At 33.6% G+C, this 18436-nt stretch overlaps 5 protein-coding genes across 5 annotated transcripts; 4 read left to right on the top strand and 1 right to left on the bottom strand.

Annotated features, from left to right (window-relative positions):
* The first annotated feature begins 179 nt into the window (after positions 1-179).
* Positions 180-2953, top strand: LOC103871464 (zinc finger protein VAR3, chloroplastic). Its single transcript, XM_009149713.3, has 7 exons — positions 180-583; positions 657-774; positions 1435-1787; positions 2013-2123; positions 2209-2325; positions 2441-2539; positions 2654-2953. The coding sequence occupies exons 1-7, from the start codon at positions 246-248 to the stop codon at positions 2769-2771; spliced, it is 1254 nt and encodes a 417-aa protein (XP_009147961.1). The 5' UTR covers positions 180-245; the 3' UTR covers positions 2772-2953.
* On the bottom strand, positions 2934-5481 carry LOC103871462. The gene is made up of 2 exons (XM_009149712.3): positions 4737-5481; positions 2934-4483 (listed from the first exon to the last, which is right to left on the bottom strand). Exons 1-2 carry the CDS (start codon positions 5233-5235, stop codon positions 3093-3095), a joined length of 1890 nt encoding a protein of 629 aa, XP_009147960.2. The 5' UTR covers positions 5236-5481; the 3' UTR covers positions 2934-3092.
* Positions 5482-5760: 279 nt separating this feature from the next.
* On the top strand, positions 5761-7331 carry LOC103871692 (probable E3 ubiquitin-protein ligase XERICO). The gene has a single exon (XM_009149971.3). It carries the CDS (start codon positions 6332-6334, stop codon positions 7001-7003), a length of 672 nt encoding a protein of 223 aa, XP_009148219.1. The 5' UTR covers positions 5761-6331; the 3' UTR covers positions 7004-7331.
* Positions 7332-12393: 5062 nt separating this feature from the next.
* LOC103871465 (E3 ubiquitin ligase BIG BROTHER-related-like) lies at positions 12394-15665 on the top strand. Its single transcript, XM_033272135.1, has one exon. The coding sequence runs from the start codon at positions 14574-14576 to the stop codon at positions 15267-15269; it is 696 nt and encodes a 231-aa protein (XP_033128026.1). The 5' UTR covers positions 12394-14573; the 3' UTR covers positions 15270-15665.
* Positions 15666-16335: 670 nt separating this feature from the next.
* Positions 16336-18430, top strand: LOC103871466 (vacuolar protein sorting-associated protein 26C). Its single transcript, XM_009149715.3, has 11 exons — positions 16336-16523; positions 16588-16680; positions 16763-16827; positions 16889-16943; positions 17012-17101; positions 17177-17261; positions 17339-17434; positions 17514-17698; positions 17791-17879; positions 17954-18053; positions 18137-18430. The coding sequence occupies exons 1-11, from the start codon at positions 16461-16463 to the stop codon at positions 18197-18199; spliced, it is 984 nt and encodes a 327-aa protein (XP_009147963.1). The 5' UTR covers positions 16336-16460; the 3' UTR covers positions 18200-18430.
* The last annotated feature ends 6 nt before the right edge of the window (positions 18431-18436 follow it).

Here is an 18436-nt window from a genome sequence, read left to right on the forward strand (position 1 = left end):
AATTTACACAAGGACTATAAATAAAATATACATGATGAGAGAGAATACAGCCATGTGAGGAACTTCAGGTGTAAAACTCAATTTGTAATTAAAGGGATAACAAATGGTACTTTTATATAAATAAGAGGTCCAAATTGCAAATAGTTAACACTCGAAAGCCATCTCTTTATCCACTCATTCGCCGACCAAAACCCTTTCCTAAAACCTCACTCGCTCTGGTGAGATCTTACCAGAGACAAAGAAACATGTCTTCTTCCAGAATCTTCCTCGTCGGAAACTCAATCTTCCGACCTCAAAACCCCTCCTCCTTTCCACTCTCTCTCAACCGCTTCCCCTCTGTTTCCCTCCGCTTCCGCTGCTTCTCAAACGCCACCGCCACCGCCGCCGCATCACCCACCGTGGAACCGGATTCTCCCTCTTCTCCATCTCCCCATCCATGGCCAGAGTGGATAAACTTCGTCGACCGCCTGAAGACCAAAGGCTACTTCACCAAAAACATCGAAGACGACACTGTTTACCAAGAAATGAACGTAGTGAAGGACGCTTGTCTCAGCTTCGCTCGCGACCGTTACGACGTCCTTAGGTACACAAAAGCTCTCACCTTTCTCATCTTAAACGTTCGTATTAGTGATAACGTTAGTGCCCTTTTGATTCAGATCCTTGTCGTCGAGTGATGTACAAGCTCTCGTGGAGCGTGGATGCCCTAATCTCTTTCGCAAAACAGTTAACTCATCAAAGAGGATTCGAGCTCATGTTAAATTAGACGAAGGAGATGTAAGTTAAGCACACATTGTCTCATTCATGGTTCTAAAAATCTGCTTAGGTGTCAACTAGGTGCTTTGTAAGTCGGTTAAAATTGGTTTAAATCGATCTAAATTAATCTAAATTAGACGAAGGAGATGTAAGTACACATTGTTTCATTCATGGTTCTAAAAATCGGTTTAAGGTGTCAACTAGGTACTTTGTAAATCGGTTAAAACTGGTTTAAATCGATCTAAATTAGTCTAAATTAGATGAAGGAGATGTAAGTACACATTGTTTCATTCATGGTTCTAAAAATCGGTTTAGGTGTCAACTAGGTACTTTGTAAATCGGTTTAAATTGATTTAAATCGATCTAAATTAGTCTAAAGTTGTTAAATTAAGTAATAATGTTAGTACAAATCTACAAATTGGTCTAAGTTTTTTTTTGTTTGATATATCTAATTTTGACAATAAATTCTATAACTAAACTTAAAAATTAAAATGTTTTTTATAAATGTAAAATGTATATATAATAAATTGATAATTCGTTTACGCCTAGGCCTGGACTAGCCCCATTCGCTAGTACTCTATAAAGCTCGGACTTGCACTAGCCATTTTTTGAACATTGGTTTCATTAGTTTAAGGATTTGTTAAAACATTGGATTAAATGTTTAATCTTTTTTGGTTTTAGGTTTGTGGTTCTTGTGAGCTTCGTAGCTCTTGTGATAGAGCTTATGTGATACTTAAGGACACAGAAGCTGATGCTCGAACCGTTGATGTCATGCGTTTGTTACTGTTCAATGCGCTTGATTCGGTTGTTGTCTCTCGAGGGGAGGTTCCACCAGGGAAAGAGCTTGTGCATGAGTCTGCAAGGAGACTTCTTTTGGAGTTGCTTGAGCTCAGTGAGAAGCCTGTGAACCCTGTTTTGCCCAAACCTGCGGCCAAGGTAGCGTTGCCTCCTAAGGAGAGGGTTTTTAAATCGAGGAGTGATGAGCCTTCTCAACGTGTTCGGTCTCAGTACAGTGCAGATTGGGCGTGTCCCAAGTAAGTGGTTTCTAAGAATGATTAGCTCTTTTGCCATGTCTTTAGAGTAACTCGACTTGACTGTTTTTTTTTAGTTTACAAAGCTCTTAACTTACTGAATCTTGAAGATCTAGCCAATAATGTTGTTCGCTTATTTGGATGAAGAGTTTATAACATTGCTTTGAGGAAATTAGTGTTTTTTGTTGTAGATTTTTTGACATAGCTTCTTTGTGTGTTTCTCTACAGGTGTGACTTTTTGAACTTTGCGAGAAATGAAAGATGCAGAGAGTGCAATGAAGTGGCTGACAGACGATCTGTTGCTGCTGTTGTCAAGGAAGGAGACTGGCTATGTCCTGAGTAAGTCTATATCTGATAATTGCCTGTTGAATAGAAGCCTTTTATGCCATACCCTCACTGAGTATAACCTTTGCTGATTCCACAGGTGCAATTTCTCAAACTTCTCAAGAAACCAGAGCTGTCTGAAGTGCAAAGCAAAGGGGCCAAAGAGAAGTTCAATGGAGAATATTGAAATGAAAAAGGGAGACTGGAACTGCTCTGGGTTGGTTCATCTTTACCTCGTCTCTAAATTGTCTCCTTTGCGTCTATCTTTTTGTGTTTGTAGTTTGATTAGTTGCCCCTCCTGTTTACTGATCGTACCACTTTTGTGTGTTTAGGTGTGGATTCATGAACTTTTCTAGCAACAAAAAGTGTAAACAGTGTAGGGAACAACGTCCCCCAAGGCAACTTGAGCCTGGAGAATGGGAATGTCCTTCGTGCGTCTCTCTTTCTCCTATCTCTAATTTAGACCCATGGCATTTTGTATATATAATCATCCTTAGCCAACCGCCCTTCTTCTCTTGTCTTAATGTGTTTTCTTCTTCTGGCAGATGCGACTTCTTGAACTATAGGAGAAACACTGTTTGCAAGAAATGCGAGTGCAAACGACCTAGTGAATCCAACAACCATGAAGATGATCATTCATGGAAGCGACCTGCCTTACTATAACTTTTACCTTTAGCCTTGTTGTAAACTTTTGCTTTTTGAGTTTTGATCATACCAGATTGGCAGCTTGCTCACTTAATCTTTCTTCTTCATTAAGTTCCCAACTTTCTAAACAGATAAAAATAATTTGAAGCAGATTGATAATGCAAACCTAGTCACATGAAATCATTCAAAGCTATTTTATATATTCATGTGTAAACTACATGAAAATACAACCTTCAGCGCAAAAAAAGAAAAAAGACTTGCAAGTTCTACCTAAGGTATAGGCCTTTGCTACTATTACAAGAGGACAAGTTATGCACACAACTAGTTAAATGATGGTCTTCATGTGTTGGTCGTTTCGAATGTCACCTTGAGATGACTTCTTCCCTCTTCTTTATCTACCGAACCATGTTTCTTAAGACATGATCTTGGTGATGGAACAGACTGTTGAGGCTTCTGAGACAAAGGAGCTTTGTTTACTTCAATGTCTCCCTCAGAGGCATCGAGCCGATACACTACCTTAGAGCGTCCAAGCTTAAACTTTTTGCTTCTTGCAAATTGGTAAGCTGTCACTGCGTCTATGCTCTGCAGGAACACTACTTTCGCAGACCTTCCCCCTGGGTTTACATCAGTTCTCGAAGCATCTATTTTCCCAAACACGCTGAATCTCTTCAGCAGCTCTGATTTGGATGGGAGATTCACATGTGTACTCAAGAACTTCATTCGCAAGCATTTTGGATCAGCGAAACGCTTATCTTTCAACACCTGTAGGTTCTGCGGTTTATCAGCAGAAATGGATTGTTGGTGGGATCCTTTCTTCCTTCTCTTGAAGTTACCTGATGCTTTGTCTCGACTCGCTTTCCTTTTGGCCCCAGTGGATCTGATATTATCAGCTGCGCTGATCTGGTTTTCGACAGTTGTTGCAACTTCCAAGTCATGTAACTGCTCCACAGGTGCAATGCCTACATCATCAGAACCGAACTCTTTGTTTGAACGGCCGGTAATATGTAGAGAAACCTGCCCTGCGTTCAGATGGGACTCTAATGCATCCTCAGGGTTGTCACGTGTTCCATTGGAATGATTCCTATCTGATTGGTCCTCATCCAAGGTATTGGCACTCATCACAGATCCATCAAGCTTGCTTCTTGGGTTAGCAGATGTTTCTTCCACTGAACAAGCTAGATTCTTGCAGGCTTCCAAAACAACAAAAGAAACAGGCTTTGCCAGAAAAGCCTTGCTGTTACTCCGATCAAGCAAGGGTGACAACTGTTTTGCGGATGTCATAGTTCTATCATCTGAGCCAGTGATGTCATCATGCGTTTCAATCATGACTTCAGGAGGTGCTTCTCTTTGGGCAGCAGGAGTGGTGGTGTCTTCCTCTATTATATCTTCAACACGAGATTCTGAATTCAGTAAGCAAATACTCTCTTGACAGCGTTCTCTACTCTTAAGCGAGTGTGCTGCCTCCTCTTCATTAGATATCCTAGCCATGGTTCCACAAGCTTTCATAACACTAGAATCAGATAGGATCACAGTGCTCCTCGTATTCCAACTCTGAACTAGTTTATCAACAGAACAGCAATGGATATCCTTGGGCAACGGATCACTACCGTTGTCTACGTCAGCATCTTCTGTCTCAGGAAACATAGAAACCATGTCGTCGATGCAGTCCATGTTGTTGGAGGGATCGAGATACCAATCTGGTTCTTCTACGCCATCCATTAGCTTTGCACCTGTACAACACAATGACAGAACTATTTGAGAATACAAACAACCCAAAAGCAATGTACAGTGATCAGAGCATATAGATTTAGGCTTCAAATGTTACGAACCGCACCGTTAACAGTAACAAAAATCTCTACATATACCATATATCTATACGTTTTTATAATTGTTAGAACAGCTTGTCCCGCACCGCTCAATCCTCAACCGAGTAAGAACAAGAACACTAGAAAACCAAGAAAAATCACAACTTTTCAAACTTACTTTCTATAACTTCTTCATAGACAGATTCTGAGCGATTCAAACCAACAGAGTAACGCCTAAAGCTAAGGATCTGAGCGGTGGAACCGTTGGTCTCAGCTAATCTCCGAAGAGGCACTCGTCGCGAAACGGCCATCTCTCTAACAAAACTCAGAGCCGAATCGGAGCTAAGAGGAGGAGAACAAGGGAGTGAGGTTTCTCTGTCCAAGTACGGCGAATCGATCGGGGGCTGGCAAGAACACCAAAGCCCAAAGGAGATGTTCCAGAAGTGCGTTTGCAGAGCTCTGTTCACGAAGCGGCGGAACCTCAACGAATCTGCAACCAGAGTTTCGAAATCGCGATCGAAGCTTCGGAGACAAGGCTTTGGAACGTAGCGTGGTTCCATCAGGTCGAAGAAGGAAACGAGGATTCCTAACGGTTCGGATGGATCAAGGATCCGACCCGGAATCCATGGATCTGACGGGTTTAATCTCACCCACACTAACTCTCCTTTCTTCCACATTCTTCTCTGGAGAATTTAGGGTTTAGGGTTTGTGAATAGTATGATGATCTATCTCTGTGAGTACTCTGTTTAACGTCTCCTCCGCAGATTTGTTTTTTTTTTTTTTTTAATGAGATCACCTTGAACTACACTTCATACTATTTCCAACTTTCACGTGCTAACTACTTGTCGTTGTAATGACATTTTGTGTTTTGATGAATCTGATGTAGAGACACACCATGTTGTTTTTATTCCCTCCGAAAAAGACTACAACACTTTCATACAGTTTCCGACTTTTTTCACAAGAATCTCATGTATTAAGCTTTGATTTAAAGAAAATTCTGAGTTTTCTAATAAATGCCAACTTGCATTTTTTTAACAGATTCAACAATTTACAAACCATAATCATATAGTTCAGTACATTTTTTTTAGTAGTTAGTATAATATATTTAATCATTTAATATAGCTAAAGATTTCCCAAAAAATATATTTTCTCAATAATTAGTTAATCAAAATTGTTTATATATTTTAATTGCTAATTTTGTCTGATAACTAAAAATTTATGTACATAAATTATTTTTATATGTATGGGAGATAATATATATATATATGTGAATATCTTTAGTTAATTTAATATATCTTATTAGCTTTTTATTTAATATTATTTATATTATTTTTAAATAACATTATTCAATTTATACATCAAAATTGTTACCAGTTAATTATATTACTAAAATAGTAACTCATTTTTTATATCAAACGAGAATTCACAACTTTTACCCCATAGTTTACTGCAAGTTACATCAAATCATATTTTTTAATTGTAAATCAACTCAAATACTACATGTGTCACCAATCGGAGACATAATTTTTAAGCCTGAAAAAGGAAATTCTATATAACAAAAAAAAAGGAAATAAATCAGTAAAAAGGAAAATGTTAGACTTTGGTATCAGTAAAAATGGAAATTGATGTGATCCCACTCTTAATCCATCTACTATAAATACAAACTCAACCCTAATTAAACGAACATCATCCATTCATCTTATTTCTTTTACGTAACACGTAGAAAAAATAGGTCAAATTCCTGTTCTATAGTTTTCTTTGAGTAAACTAGTCATGAGAGCCAGTTTCTACCACGAAGTCTTTGGTGATTCTCAACCGGAAGATGCTGGCACGATCACAGTCACTGCCACAATCCTTGGCGACGATGATGACTTTGACACGTCATTCACGACAAGCTCGCTTCCCATACAAGACTTCTTCGGTTTAGATGGTCAGAACGAAAACTACGTGTGTCAAATCATACGAGAATTGATGTGTTTCCTTCTGGAAGCAGATATCGACGCGGACACTATTAGAGATACGATGATGAAACTACTTGGCTACGTTCTTATTGTAACTTGTTTCAGTAGTAGTGGGTACTCTCCTGGATGTGATTTATCGGTTGAGTTGGATCTCTCTCCTTATTATCTCCATGATGATGATGACTCCCAGTCACAGATTGAAGAAGCCGCTCAAGTCTTGTTCGATGAGATCACTAATAACACCCGGTTTAGACCCGCTAGCAAGCTCGCGGTCAAATCCCTAATCAGGAAAATTTACAAGAAGAAGAATAGCGCCTTGGAAGAGTGCACGATTTGTTTGGAAGAGTTTAAGAATGGAGGAACAGTTGTGCCTTTGCCTTGTGGACACGAGTTTGACGAGGAGTGTATCGTCAAGTGGCTTGAGACAAGTCATGTTTGTCCATTGTGTCGTTTGGAGTTTCCATGTGAAGATCAAATGAACTAATTAAGTGCTCGATGGATTAAACAATTAGTACGAGAGGGTAGATTTGGCTTATGAGAGTTACTTGTTGTGATGAAGCTCTGTTTAGTAATTAAAAAAAAAACAATTCGATCCATTTGTTTTGCTACTTTAGAGTATGTTCTTTTGTACAATAATTGTTTTATTATATTGATTGTTCTTACAAACTATCCAGCAACCCTATATACAGAAAATGCCTAAAATTATCGAGAGTATTGACAGTGGATGTAATTTAATAAAATAACATCAAAAAGAGTAAAAAAAGAATGGAGATGAATTTTATTTTGAAAAAAAAAAATCTCACAATACAAAGTTTTGTGGGACATTTGCTAAAACCAACCCAAATATTCAAGTCAAATGTAAAAGTATACCCCACTTTCAGTCAAATGCAAAACCAACCTAAAGGAGTAGTGAAAGTACTATTTAACCCTTATGACCAAACAAAAAACAGAAATGTATTTTACGTTTCTATCCTTTGGAAGTCTACACGTAATAAAAGAAGTCTACATATATATAGACTTCCTACGAAGTCTACTTTATATACTTGTTTTGTAGTCTACACTCTAATTTGATCTAATAATTTAATTTTAAAAATGTATAAAAATAATTATTGTGATATTTTTAACTAATCATCAATATAATGGATAATATGAAGTAAATAAATTAAAATTTCATATAATCGAACAATTTTGAAGAATATATACTAATTTGGTTATCATGTGTTAGACTATGTTCATAGTTTACAAACAAAAGGTTCTAACATGTTATGTCTTTTAGTAGTTGATTTCAAAGGGTTAGATTTTAGATTTTGTTTTTTTTTTGTTTTATTAACTTAAATCTGCATATTAATGTTTAGTAGTTTATATTTTATATAAATGAGACTTTTTGATTATCAAGCAAAACATTTAGGGTTTGAGATTTGTGGTTTAGGGTTTCGTAGACCTACAATAAAGTCTATTTATCTGAAGACGTCTTTTTCAGTCTATATTTTTCAATTTGTTTTACAAAAAATCATTATATTTAAACTAAGTTAAGTTCCTTACGAATAAAAAAGTGAAATCATATACTATAACTATTAAAAAATAAAAAAATAAATTTAATAAATCATATATTAAAATTATTAAAATAATAAAGAATAAACAACAATAATTAAATTATTATAGTAGACTTCCAAAAAGGTCTACTATGTTAAGGTAAGATCTACTCCAAAATTTTAATTTTAGTAGACTTCAAACGAAGTCTACAGTATCGTAAATTTTAACCTAGTTACATTTTTGTCTCCCTATATAAACAAAATTTATACAATCTCTCTCTAAAGTGGCTGCACAAGTTTTTAAAATTCTCTCCCTTCTCTCTAAAACTTTCTCTCTTCTCTCTAAAATTCTCTCAATTGTTTCTAAATCTCTCTCATTATCTTCTTTCTCTCTAAAATTTTCTCAAGTCTTTCTCACAATATTATCTTGTCATTTTAGATATTATGATTCATGGTTTTCATCTTCTCCTTTAAAAAATGTAAGTTTTAGATCTATAGATTTTAAATGTGTATTTTTATGTTTATTTCTCACAATATTATCTTTTTTTGGTAGGTATTATCACTCATGGATTTCATCATCTCCTCTAAAAATGTAAGTTTTAGATTAATAGATTTAAAATATGTATTTACATGTTTATATTCAAATAAATTTATAGATCAAGCTCTCTACATTAATTTGCTACTAGTTTACCTTATAAATTCTATTATGTAAAGTATTTTCAGATTTAAAATTATTTTCACATTTCAAAATATATAAATTTTTTCAGATCTGAAAATTATTAGACAGTTTAGACTTCTAAAAAAGTTTATTAAAGCTTGCAGACTTCATATGAAGTTTACTAAACCACAAAGTTTAAGCAGACTTCATTGGAAGTCTACAAAAATATGACTTTAATTTTTTTTTCTATGTTTTTTAATAATTTTATCTTATTTTGCAGGTATTTTCTTCCATAGTTGTTTTCTTCTCCTCCTAGAAATGTAAGGTTTACATCTATAGATTTAAAATATGTGTTCTAGTATTTATATTCAAATAAAGTTACATATTAAAATTCATATTAATATGTCTTTAATTTATAACTATTTTGTCTATTAAATCATATTTTTAAAAGTTTTTTAGATTTAAACTTATTTCATATTTTTAATGTATTTATTTTCCAGATCTATTTTTTTTTATAGAGTAGACTTCATTTGAAATCTACTTAAAACTTACGGCTGGTAGACTTCAAATGAAGTCTACTATCCTTGACTTTTAAGCATATTTCATTAGAAGTTTACTCAAATATGATTTTAGTTTTTATCTTATTTTTCATAATTTTATTTTATTTTGCAGGTATTCTCTTCCAATGTTTTCAAATCATCTTCCCAAAAATGTAAGATTTCCTTATATTCATTATAAGATATTTTGTGTTAATAATGAACTAAATTTATAGATTCATACATTATCTTTTTGCTTTGTTACAAGGATGACAAAAAACCATTTTTGAAATATTTTCCAGAACAAAGTATTTTCAAATTTTCTAAATACACACTTTTAGATATGAAAATTTTCCATTAGTGTAGACTTATACTAAAGTCTACTAAACAATAACTTTACGTAGACTTAATAAAAAGTCTACTAAAATATGATTTTATTTTTTATCTTATGTTTTTCTCATAACTCTATTTTATTTTGCAGGTACTTTTTCCAAGACTTTATTTGAAGCATCAAGATTATGAAAAATCAAACATACTCAAGAATACTTTTTAATATATTGCTCTGTAATAACTTTCATAATAAAATATTAATTTTTAAATAATTTTTAATGCATAATCTATAAACATTGTATTCATTTTTAGTTGTTTTCACTTGTATGATATTATTAATTTTTTGTTAGATATCAATTTTTTCACAAGATCTAACCAACCAAACAAGTAAAACCACCATAAGCTAAAATAATAACTAACACACATGTGAGAAGAAGAAAATCTATACAAAATTTTCCCAAAAATTTTCAAAAATAACACTAATCAAAACAATTTGCAATAAGTATCAAGTGTATAATTATAACACATTAAATTGTGAAATTCATCCAAGACCATTAAAATTTTACTAACATACACTGTAAAATAACTAAATCATGAAAAAATATGATGAATAATACACAAATACACTTTTAATAGAATTTACGACGTAGACTTCAACTGCAGTCAACATTTGTAGATTTACAAAAACGTCTACACTTATTATCTAACATATAGTCAATCCAAAAATTTTTAGTGTATTTGGCGCAGGCTTGATACACAAAGGCGTACAAAGTGTGTCTTAGATAATTCGATCAAGTTCCGTACTTGTCGATTATTCGTGACATGCATAAGAGGAGTATTTTCCTATTCGGAGTCATTTGTTTTAAATGATGTTTGGTAAGAAATAGGTTAGCACCATCTTCTCAATTTTGTTGTCCAGATCATAATTTTCTTGTGTCATTTCAAGAAGTTTACCATGTGTACTGCCATCATGCATAATGAACATTCTTCAACCTTTCCGATTCTTCATCCTTTTCGAATATTTTGTCATCTAAAATGTCTTTGGCCCATGCTTCACACTCGCTCTAAGTTTTCAACCACATCCTTGAACACGACACTTAGCCACATACAGAGTTTTCGTTGTCTTATATGCTGAGAATGTAAATTTATATTCCACAGTCACCGACTTCAGCTTTGAAACAAGCTCAGCCTTACTAGCAAAACTATAAACGAAGACTTACAAATACGTCTACAATTATTAGCTAACAACATTGTCAAATCAAATGAATTATACCTTCATAATTATAAAAAAAAATTCTTTTCAAAATCACTCAAACCCATTAGGATTAACTAACACACACTGTCAAACAAAAAATCTAGAAAAAATTTAATGAATAATACACAAATTCACATTTTTATAAATTTTTCTATGCAAACTTAATATTCAGTCTCTGAAGATGTAGACGTTCTTTTCAGTTTACAGACGTAGACTGTCAAATAGGTCTACTCTTTGGGTTGGTTTTTGCAATTGACCATTTTACGGGTTGCTTTCTATAGTTGAATAAAAGTTGTGATTTTGTACATGTAGACTTTCTTTTCGGTCTACAATTTAAAAAGGTTACTTTTTGTAATTGACCAGAATTCATCCAAGATTTGACTTTCAGAACTAGACTTCATATGCAGTCTACATGTTTGAATTTTTTTGAAAGAGGTTAGTTTTGCAATTGACCAAGTTTGACTTCAAATCAGTAGATTGAAATGAACGTCTACGGGTGTGTAGACTTCTTGTGAAGTCTACTCTCAAATCCGACGGGTTGGTTTTGCATTTGACCAAAATAAAAAAGTAGACTTTATACGCAGTCTACATTTTTTTTTTAAGATAAGAAGACTGCATATGAAGTCTACAATTTAATAAATTTTTGATTGCTTTTTAAACTTTTTGGTCAAACACAAAACTAACCTATTCCACGAAGTCAAAGTTTTGGTCAAATGCAAAACTGACCTTTTATAGACTTCGGTGGCAGTCTACATTCTGTAGAGTTCCGTTGAAGTCTATTTTGAAAAGTCAAAAGTTTGGTCAAATGAAAAACTAACCTCTTTTAGGTAGACGTCTTAGTAAGTCTACCGAAAGTTTTATTTTTGTTGTCAAAGGTAAAGACGGAGACTACTGGGGAAGTCTGCGTTAGAAAAAAAATTTGTCTGGTCAATTGCAAAACTAACCCGTGCGTTGACAAATAGACTGCATCGTAAGTCTCCACGGAGGCGTAGACATACAAAACAGTCTACCGTCGCGACACAGATCTGAAAAAAGAACGAAAACCATGTAAATAGTTACCTTTTTCATGTGTAAAGCTCGTTTCCAACCTTTTCAACCGTCCAAACTCCAAATATGAGCAAAAAGAAGCATCTTTAACGATTCACTAATGAAGAAACTCGAAAATATGAAGTTTGTGATTATGAAAATGATAGTTATGAGAGTTTTTTAGATGGAAATGTAGAGGAAATGAGAGGAAATGAAGTTTTTTGGGTTAGAATGAGAAAAAAAGTGGTTGAAAATTGAATTCTAGAGCTTTAGAGCTCAAAAATGGTGGTTCATGGTGGTTGGAAAAATTGATGATGATGGCATTTTTGTAAATAAGAAGAAATGGTTAGGGTGTATTTGGTTTTTTGTTAATTTCGAAATTAATAAAAAAACAAATAAAAATGGCAATTTTGTGAATAATTCAAAAACATAAGGATAGTATGGAAATTTTATTGATGAATAGTATGAACAAAAAAAAAGGGGTTGGTTTTGGATTTGACTTGAAAATATGGGTTGGTTTTGAAAAACACCCAAGTTTTGTTCATGTCTATATAAAATTTATTCAAATCATATACATATTTATTGATTTATGGTTTTAATGAAACATATATTTATATAAATGTTTTCTAAATATTAATATTTACATTTGACATTATCAATGGTTCAAAATAGTAATTTCAACTATTTTGAATAATTTTGTTTGAGAAACTATGGAAAAGTACACAATTTTATGATTAGGAAGATTCCAAAAACAAAATTGAATAAATTTAGTTATTTTATTAATTTTTATAAATTTAAATGAGTAATTTGTTTACTCTATCTGAAAACTTTTCTTTCCCATATTTTTATTTTCTCTTGAATAAATAAATATTTTCAAATATATAATCTAAAATAAATAATAATAAAACATAAATTTGAAATTAAACTAGACCCTGACCCGCGCAGGCGCACGGGTATAAATTATCGGTTTTTGGTTATTTATTTAACTAAATGATGTATTTGTAATATTTGATGCATTATATTCACCAAATAAATAATTTTTTGGCATCTTAAACCATCTATTTATGACGAATATTCAATATCATATAAAAAATAGAACAAACAGACGTAATTAGAGAATCGTAGACGATATATAAAAACAATGGTTATTAATATAAAATATAAAGAAATATTATATTATGACTTAGTATGGCATAAAAGATTATAAATTAGTTATACATGTTTAAAGAAAATACAATGATTTTTAAACTTCTATGAAAAATTTAACATATAAAAAAGGACGATGAATTAGTCCTCAAATTGTAAATAATTTCATAATTTTATTAATAATAAATTATTTATAGTCTCTGTTTTTCGTCAAGATAATTATTAAATGTCCATAACATTAATATGTTAAAAAAGCATATTATGAAAGTCCATGTTGTAACTGTTTTTTTCCGGGAAGTGTAACAAAAAAAATTACGTTTAACTCTTCATTTTGTTTAAGTTATGTGTCGGTAAAAGATTAAAAAAATGTTTCTATCTTTTTCAATGTTCAAGTTGAAGCTTATTATGCGAAAATCATACGCAAGTATAGACAATTGGTTGGAATCTCTATAACTTTATATTCTTACAAATTTTAAATTTATTGTTTTCTCTTCTGCAAGCAAATATATTCTTATAATTAGTGTAATTATGGTTACAAATTATATATTTAATAGGTACATTAAAGATACGACATTGAAGATATTATGTTTTGATTAATAGAAGATATTGGATTTTGAGTTTGTATTTATTGATTTGTTTTTTTATAAAGCTTAGAAAATCAATAGGATGATTGGTTGGTTGATACATCCTATAAGGAAAACGAAAACTGTATGTGGTTTGAATAACATCGATCGATGCATGATGTAAGTTGGCTATATAAAACTTGAGCATGATCATTTCAAACTAAAGTATATGAAGGTTATATGCATTTGTTATATTGTAGTTAATATATTTTAAATATTACATGCGTCAAGTGATTCACATTTTCGTAAAAATAAAATTCAAGTTCATTATTGGGCTGTACTCGTCCGTAATAAGCTACGTTAAATATGATGTATTTGTAGGTTCATTTAATGACATTAAGTTTAAATTTGATTAAGAAAAACACATTAATTTAACTGAAAAAGACAAGCATTAAAATATGTAGGTTCATTTAGTGACATTAAGTTTAAATTTGATTAAAAAAAACTCACTAAATTAACTGAAAAAATAAGCATTAAAATAAGTAGTTTAATTTAATTCTCAGTGGCATGGAAGTGTAAATAAGTTAGAAAACTTAGGGATATTTTTTAATGAGTACTTCTCTTTTAATAATATAGATATGAGTCTAGACGGGTTTCATGTTTCCAAAATGAATATGATTATTCGCAACGAAAAATAGTTGCAATGTAAAAATTAAAAAAAAAAAAAAAACCAAGAGAACATTATTCAAAAACGCCAAATTCCCCTTATTTGTAACTTACATCTCTTTACGTTGGTTAACAAATTCTATATATTTAAGAGGAAACCAAACAGAAAAAGAAAATTATTTTTTGCTAAAGGATATTGTTAGGTGTCGGTTGATTCGGTGTCGGTAAAAAAAGTGTTGAGGTGATCACCATTCTTATAAATTCAACACAACCCTAAAACAAAACATTAACTATTTTAGGTCTGTTATCTTCGAATGATAGTGTTTCTCGAGTAAAGTAGCCATGAGAATCAATTTCGACCACGAAATCGATAACAATCCTCAACCGGAAGAAGCTGGCACGATCACAGTCACTGCCACGATCTTTGGCGACGATGATGAGTTTGACACGCCATTCACGACTAGGTCGCACTCCATACAAGACGTATTCGGTTGTGATGAGGACGAAGACTCCGACTGTCAGATCGTACGGGAATTGAAGTGTTTCCTCCTGGTGGAAGCCAATATCGACGATGACGACGTTATTGGTGATGCGATGAGGAAACTAGTTGCCTACATTGACGGTGTAGCTTGTTTCACAAGTAACAGTGGCTATTCTCTTGAATGTGCTTTATCGGTTCAGATGGATCTTTTTCCTGATTCTCGGTCTCAGATTGAAGAAGCCATTCAAGTCTCGTTCGACGAGACAAGTAATAACACCCGGTTTATACCCGCTAGCAAGGTCGTGGTCAAAACCCTAATAAGGAAAGTATACAAGAAGAAGATCGAAAAGGAAAACATGAACAAGAAGAAGAAAAAGAAGAAGATTAGCTTGGAAGAGTGCACAATTTGTTTGGAGGAGTTTAAGAATGGAGGAAGAGTTGTGCCTTTAGCTTGTGGACATGAGTTTGACGAGGAGTGTATCGTGAAGTGGCTTGAGACCAGTCATGTTTGTCCATTGTGTCGTTACGAGCTGCCATGTGAAGATCAAATGAATTAAGTGCTCCATCGGTTTCACAACTAGTAAGAGAATGTAGATTTGGCTTAGGAGAGTTACTTATTATAGTGAAGCTCTCTTTAATTAGTACTCTCTTTTTATAAAAAAAAATATCCATCTGTTTGTTTTGCTACTTTGAAGCATGTTGTGTATACTTATCATAATATCCTCTTCTGTTGTCTAAAAAAAACTTGGCTAACATTTATAAAGAAACGGACATTGATCATTCTTACAAATGGTTGCAATCAACCTGTGTGTTGTACATTCTATTTGGCAGAAGTTAAAAGGTTTTTGGTTATGTTAAGAAATTGTCCTCAAGAGAGAGAGGAAAATTTACAAAATATTGAAACTAACCTGTGTTGTTGTACATTCTATTCCCAAAGATGGTTGGTTTCTTTTTAGCAAAAAAAAAAAAAAAATTTGGTTGTTTCTGTAATGACCTTCCTGCAAGGTGAAGGGAACAATCTTTCGTAAGTGACGAGTTCAGGAAACTAAAATGAATATTTGGCCTATATGATTTTAGTTAAAATGAATAATACAACACAACACACTTTCTGAATCTCTGATTCTTTCAACAAATTTTCTAAACCCATGATTTTATTCCCTCAAAGAGAACTAACTACACTTCATACAGTTTCCAACTATTACACTAACTACCTCTGATATTTTGTCATTCTCAAACACCCATACTTAACAAAAAAAAACACCCACTTAGACACACGCTTAAGTGGCTTATGGCTCCGGAAAGGTTACAAACAAACCTTTGCCGGCTCATTGTAATCCTTGGTTGAATGAATTGAATCTAATATTTCTTTTGTTTTATATTAAGTATCATTTTAACATTTTTTATCTTGTTATAAAAAAAAAAGTCGTTTCAGAATTTTAATGCAATTTTCAGATCAATAATAATTAAAACTGCATTAATTTTATAACTAATTTTATTTATCTAAAATACTATTGGTTGACTATGTGTAATTAATAAGAATTTAAATAGATTTCAATCATTTTTTTAGTATGTGTAAAAAATATCAAAGTGACATTGTGTATAAATTTACAGGATGACAAAAAAAAAGAAAAAGACACACCATGCGGTTTGTCTTATCATAGAGAGAACTTCTTGCCGTCTTTAATCATTTCGCCGTTGAAATAAATAACCACAAAACCTGTCTGCCTCCTCCTCGTGGAAGCAGCTCAATGACGACGACGACGACGGTGACCGTCAAGCTTTCTCGTTCAAATCGAATCTACCGCTCTTCAGTACGTCTCGAATCTCTTCCTTTACGATAAATTTGAAATTGCTCAGTCTTTCAATTTTCTCCAGGAACCAGTAGAAGGAAAAATCGTGATAAAATCTCCCAACTCGATCTCCCACCAAGCTATACGTTTATCAGTCAACGGATCAGTCAATTTGCAGGTTTTCAGATTCTCGATCAAACCTTTGTTTCGATTCAAATTCCAAACCTAAAAAAAAAATCGATTTCTTCCTCTGACCTCAGGTGCGTGGAGGCTCAGCTGGAGTTATAGAGTCTTTCTATGGCGTCATCAAACCTATCCAAATAGTGTAAGCATTGCTCATCTGTTACACACTCTTGCTTAAGCTGACTCTTGAACATTGTCATTAGAAAGAAGACGATCCAAGTCAGATCTTCTGGGAGAATCCCTCCCGGAACTACAGAGGTAGTTGTACCATTTGAGAACGTTTGATTGTTTTCAAGTATTAAGAAACTTGTTGTTGTTGTTGGTAGATACCTTTCTCTGTGAATCTGAGGGAGTCTGGGGAAAGCATTGCAGAAAAGTTCTATGAGACGTTTCATGGAACTAATATTAACATCCAGGTTAGTGTATCTTTGATCATTTTTTAAATTAATTTTATCTGAGAATTGGTATATTGATGCAAATATCTGTGACAGTATCTACTTACTGTAGATATACCGCGAGGATACTTGCATAAACCTTTATCTGCAACAATGGAGTTTATAATCGAGAGTGGTAGAGGTAACTTTTTTTTCTTTGACTTCTTTGTGTGGACAAGTTTGAATTTTGTTGTGATGTTTTTCTTTTTGGGGTTGAAGTTGATCTTCCTGAGAGGCCGCTTCCTCCAGAAATGGTTATCTTCTATATCACTCAAGACACTCAGAGACATCCGTTGCTTCCCGAGATTAAGTCAGGTTTGTCTTCCAATCTGGAGATATTGCCATTTTTGTGATCTGTTAATGAGAGAACTAACCGGACTATTGATCTCACTAGGTGGTTTCCGGGTTACTGGAAAATTAGCGACTCAATGCTCTTTGCAGGATCCACTTAGTGGCGAGTTAACAGTGGAAGCATCTTCAGTTCCTATTACTTCTATCGACATTCACCTACTCCGCGTTGAGTCGATAATTGTGGGGGAGAGAATTGTTACTGAGATCTCTTTGATTCAGTCTACACAGGTTAACTACTACCCGTTTATGCAACAGTTGTAATATCGAAATTTCTCGCTAAGAGATTAAAGACAGTTCTTCTTATCGTCTCACATGTTCAGATTGCAGATGGAGATGTGTGCCGTAAGATGACACTGCCAATTTACGTTCTACTTCCTCGGCTTCTGATGTGTCCATCCATTTTCGCAGGGTAAGTTTCGTTGCTTCTTTCTAAACCTCAAATAGTAACTGATGGATGGATGATCCAATGTCTCTGTGGAACAGCCCCTTCTCAGTGGAGTTCAAGGTGTGCATCACCATCAGTTTCAAGTCGAAGCTAGCCAAAGCACAACCGAAATCCGATCCTACGGCTCCAAGACTATGGGTGAGAAAAATAAAATCTAACTTCCTAATGTGATTTTTTTCTTTGCGATGCTGCAAGTAAACGATTCATGCGAGATTTTTCAGATGGCACTGGAGAGACTACCGCTAGAACTTGTTCGGACAAAGCGAGATCAGTTCAGTTGCTAGTGAACAAGCCAACACAGCACTGTGTCTGTTATTTGTTTGTGGTACCAAAGCTGTATCCACGTGGTTCACTTTGTCTGCCAGCTTGCTCTGCCTGCGTAATTTAAGCGGTTTGAACATTCATGTCCGCGTGTAAATACCATTTATTTCGATTTTATTCCTCCGGCCAAAATATTTGTAGACACCAGATTCAATTGAGAGATGATGTTTAACCGATAAACAAATTTAACCAAATGAATC

The sequence above is a fragment of the Brassica rapa genome, chromosome A06 (assembly GCF_000309985.2).
Source record: "Brassica rapa cultivar Chiifu-401-42 chromosome A06, CAAS_Brap_v3.01, whole genome shotgun sequence".
NCBI classification, from domain to species: Eukaryota; Viridiplantae; Streptophyta; class Magnoliopsida; order Brassicales; family Brassicaceae; genus Brassica; species Brassica rapa.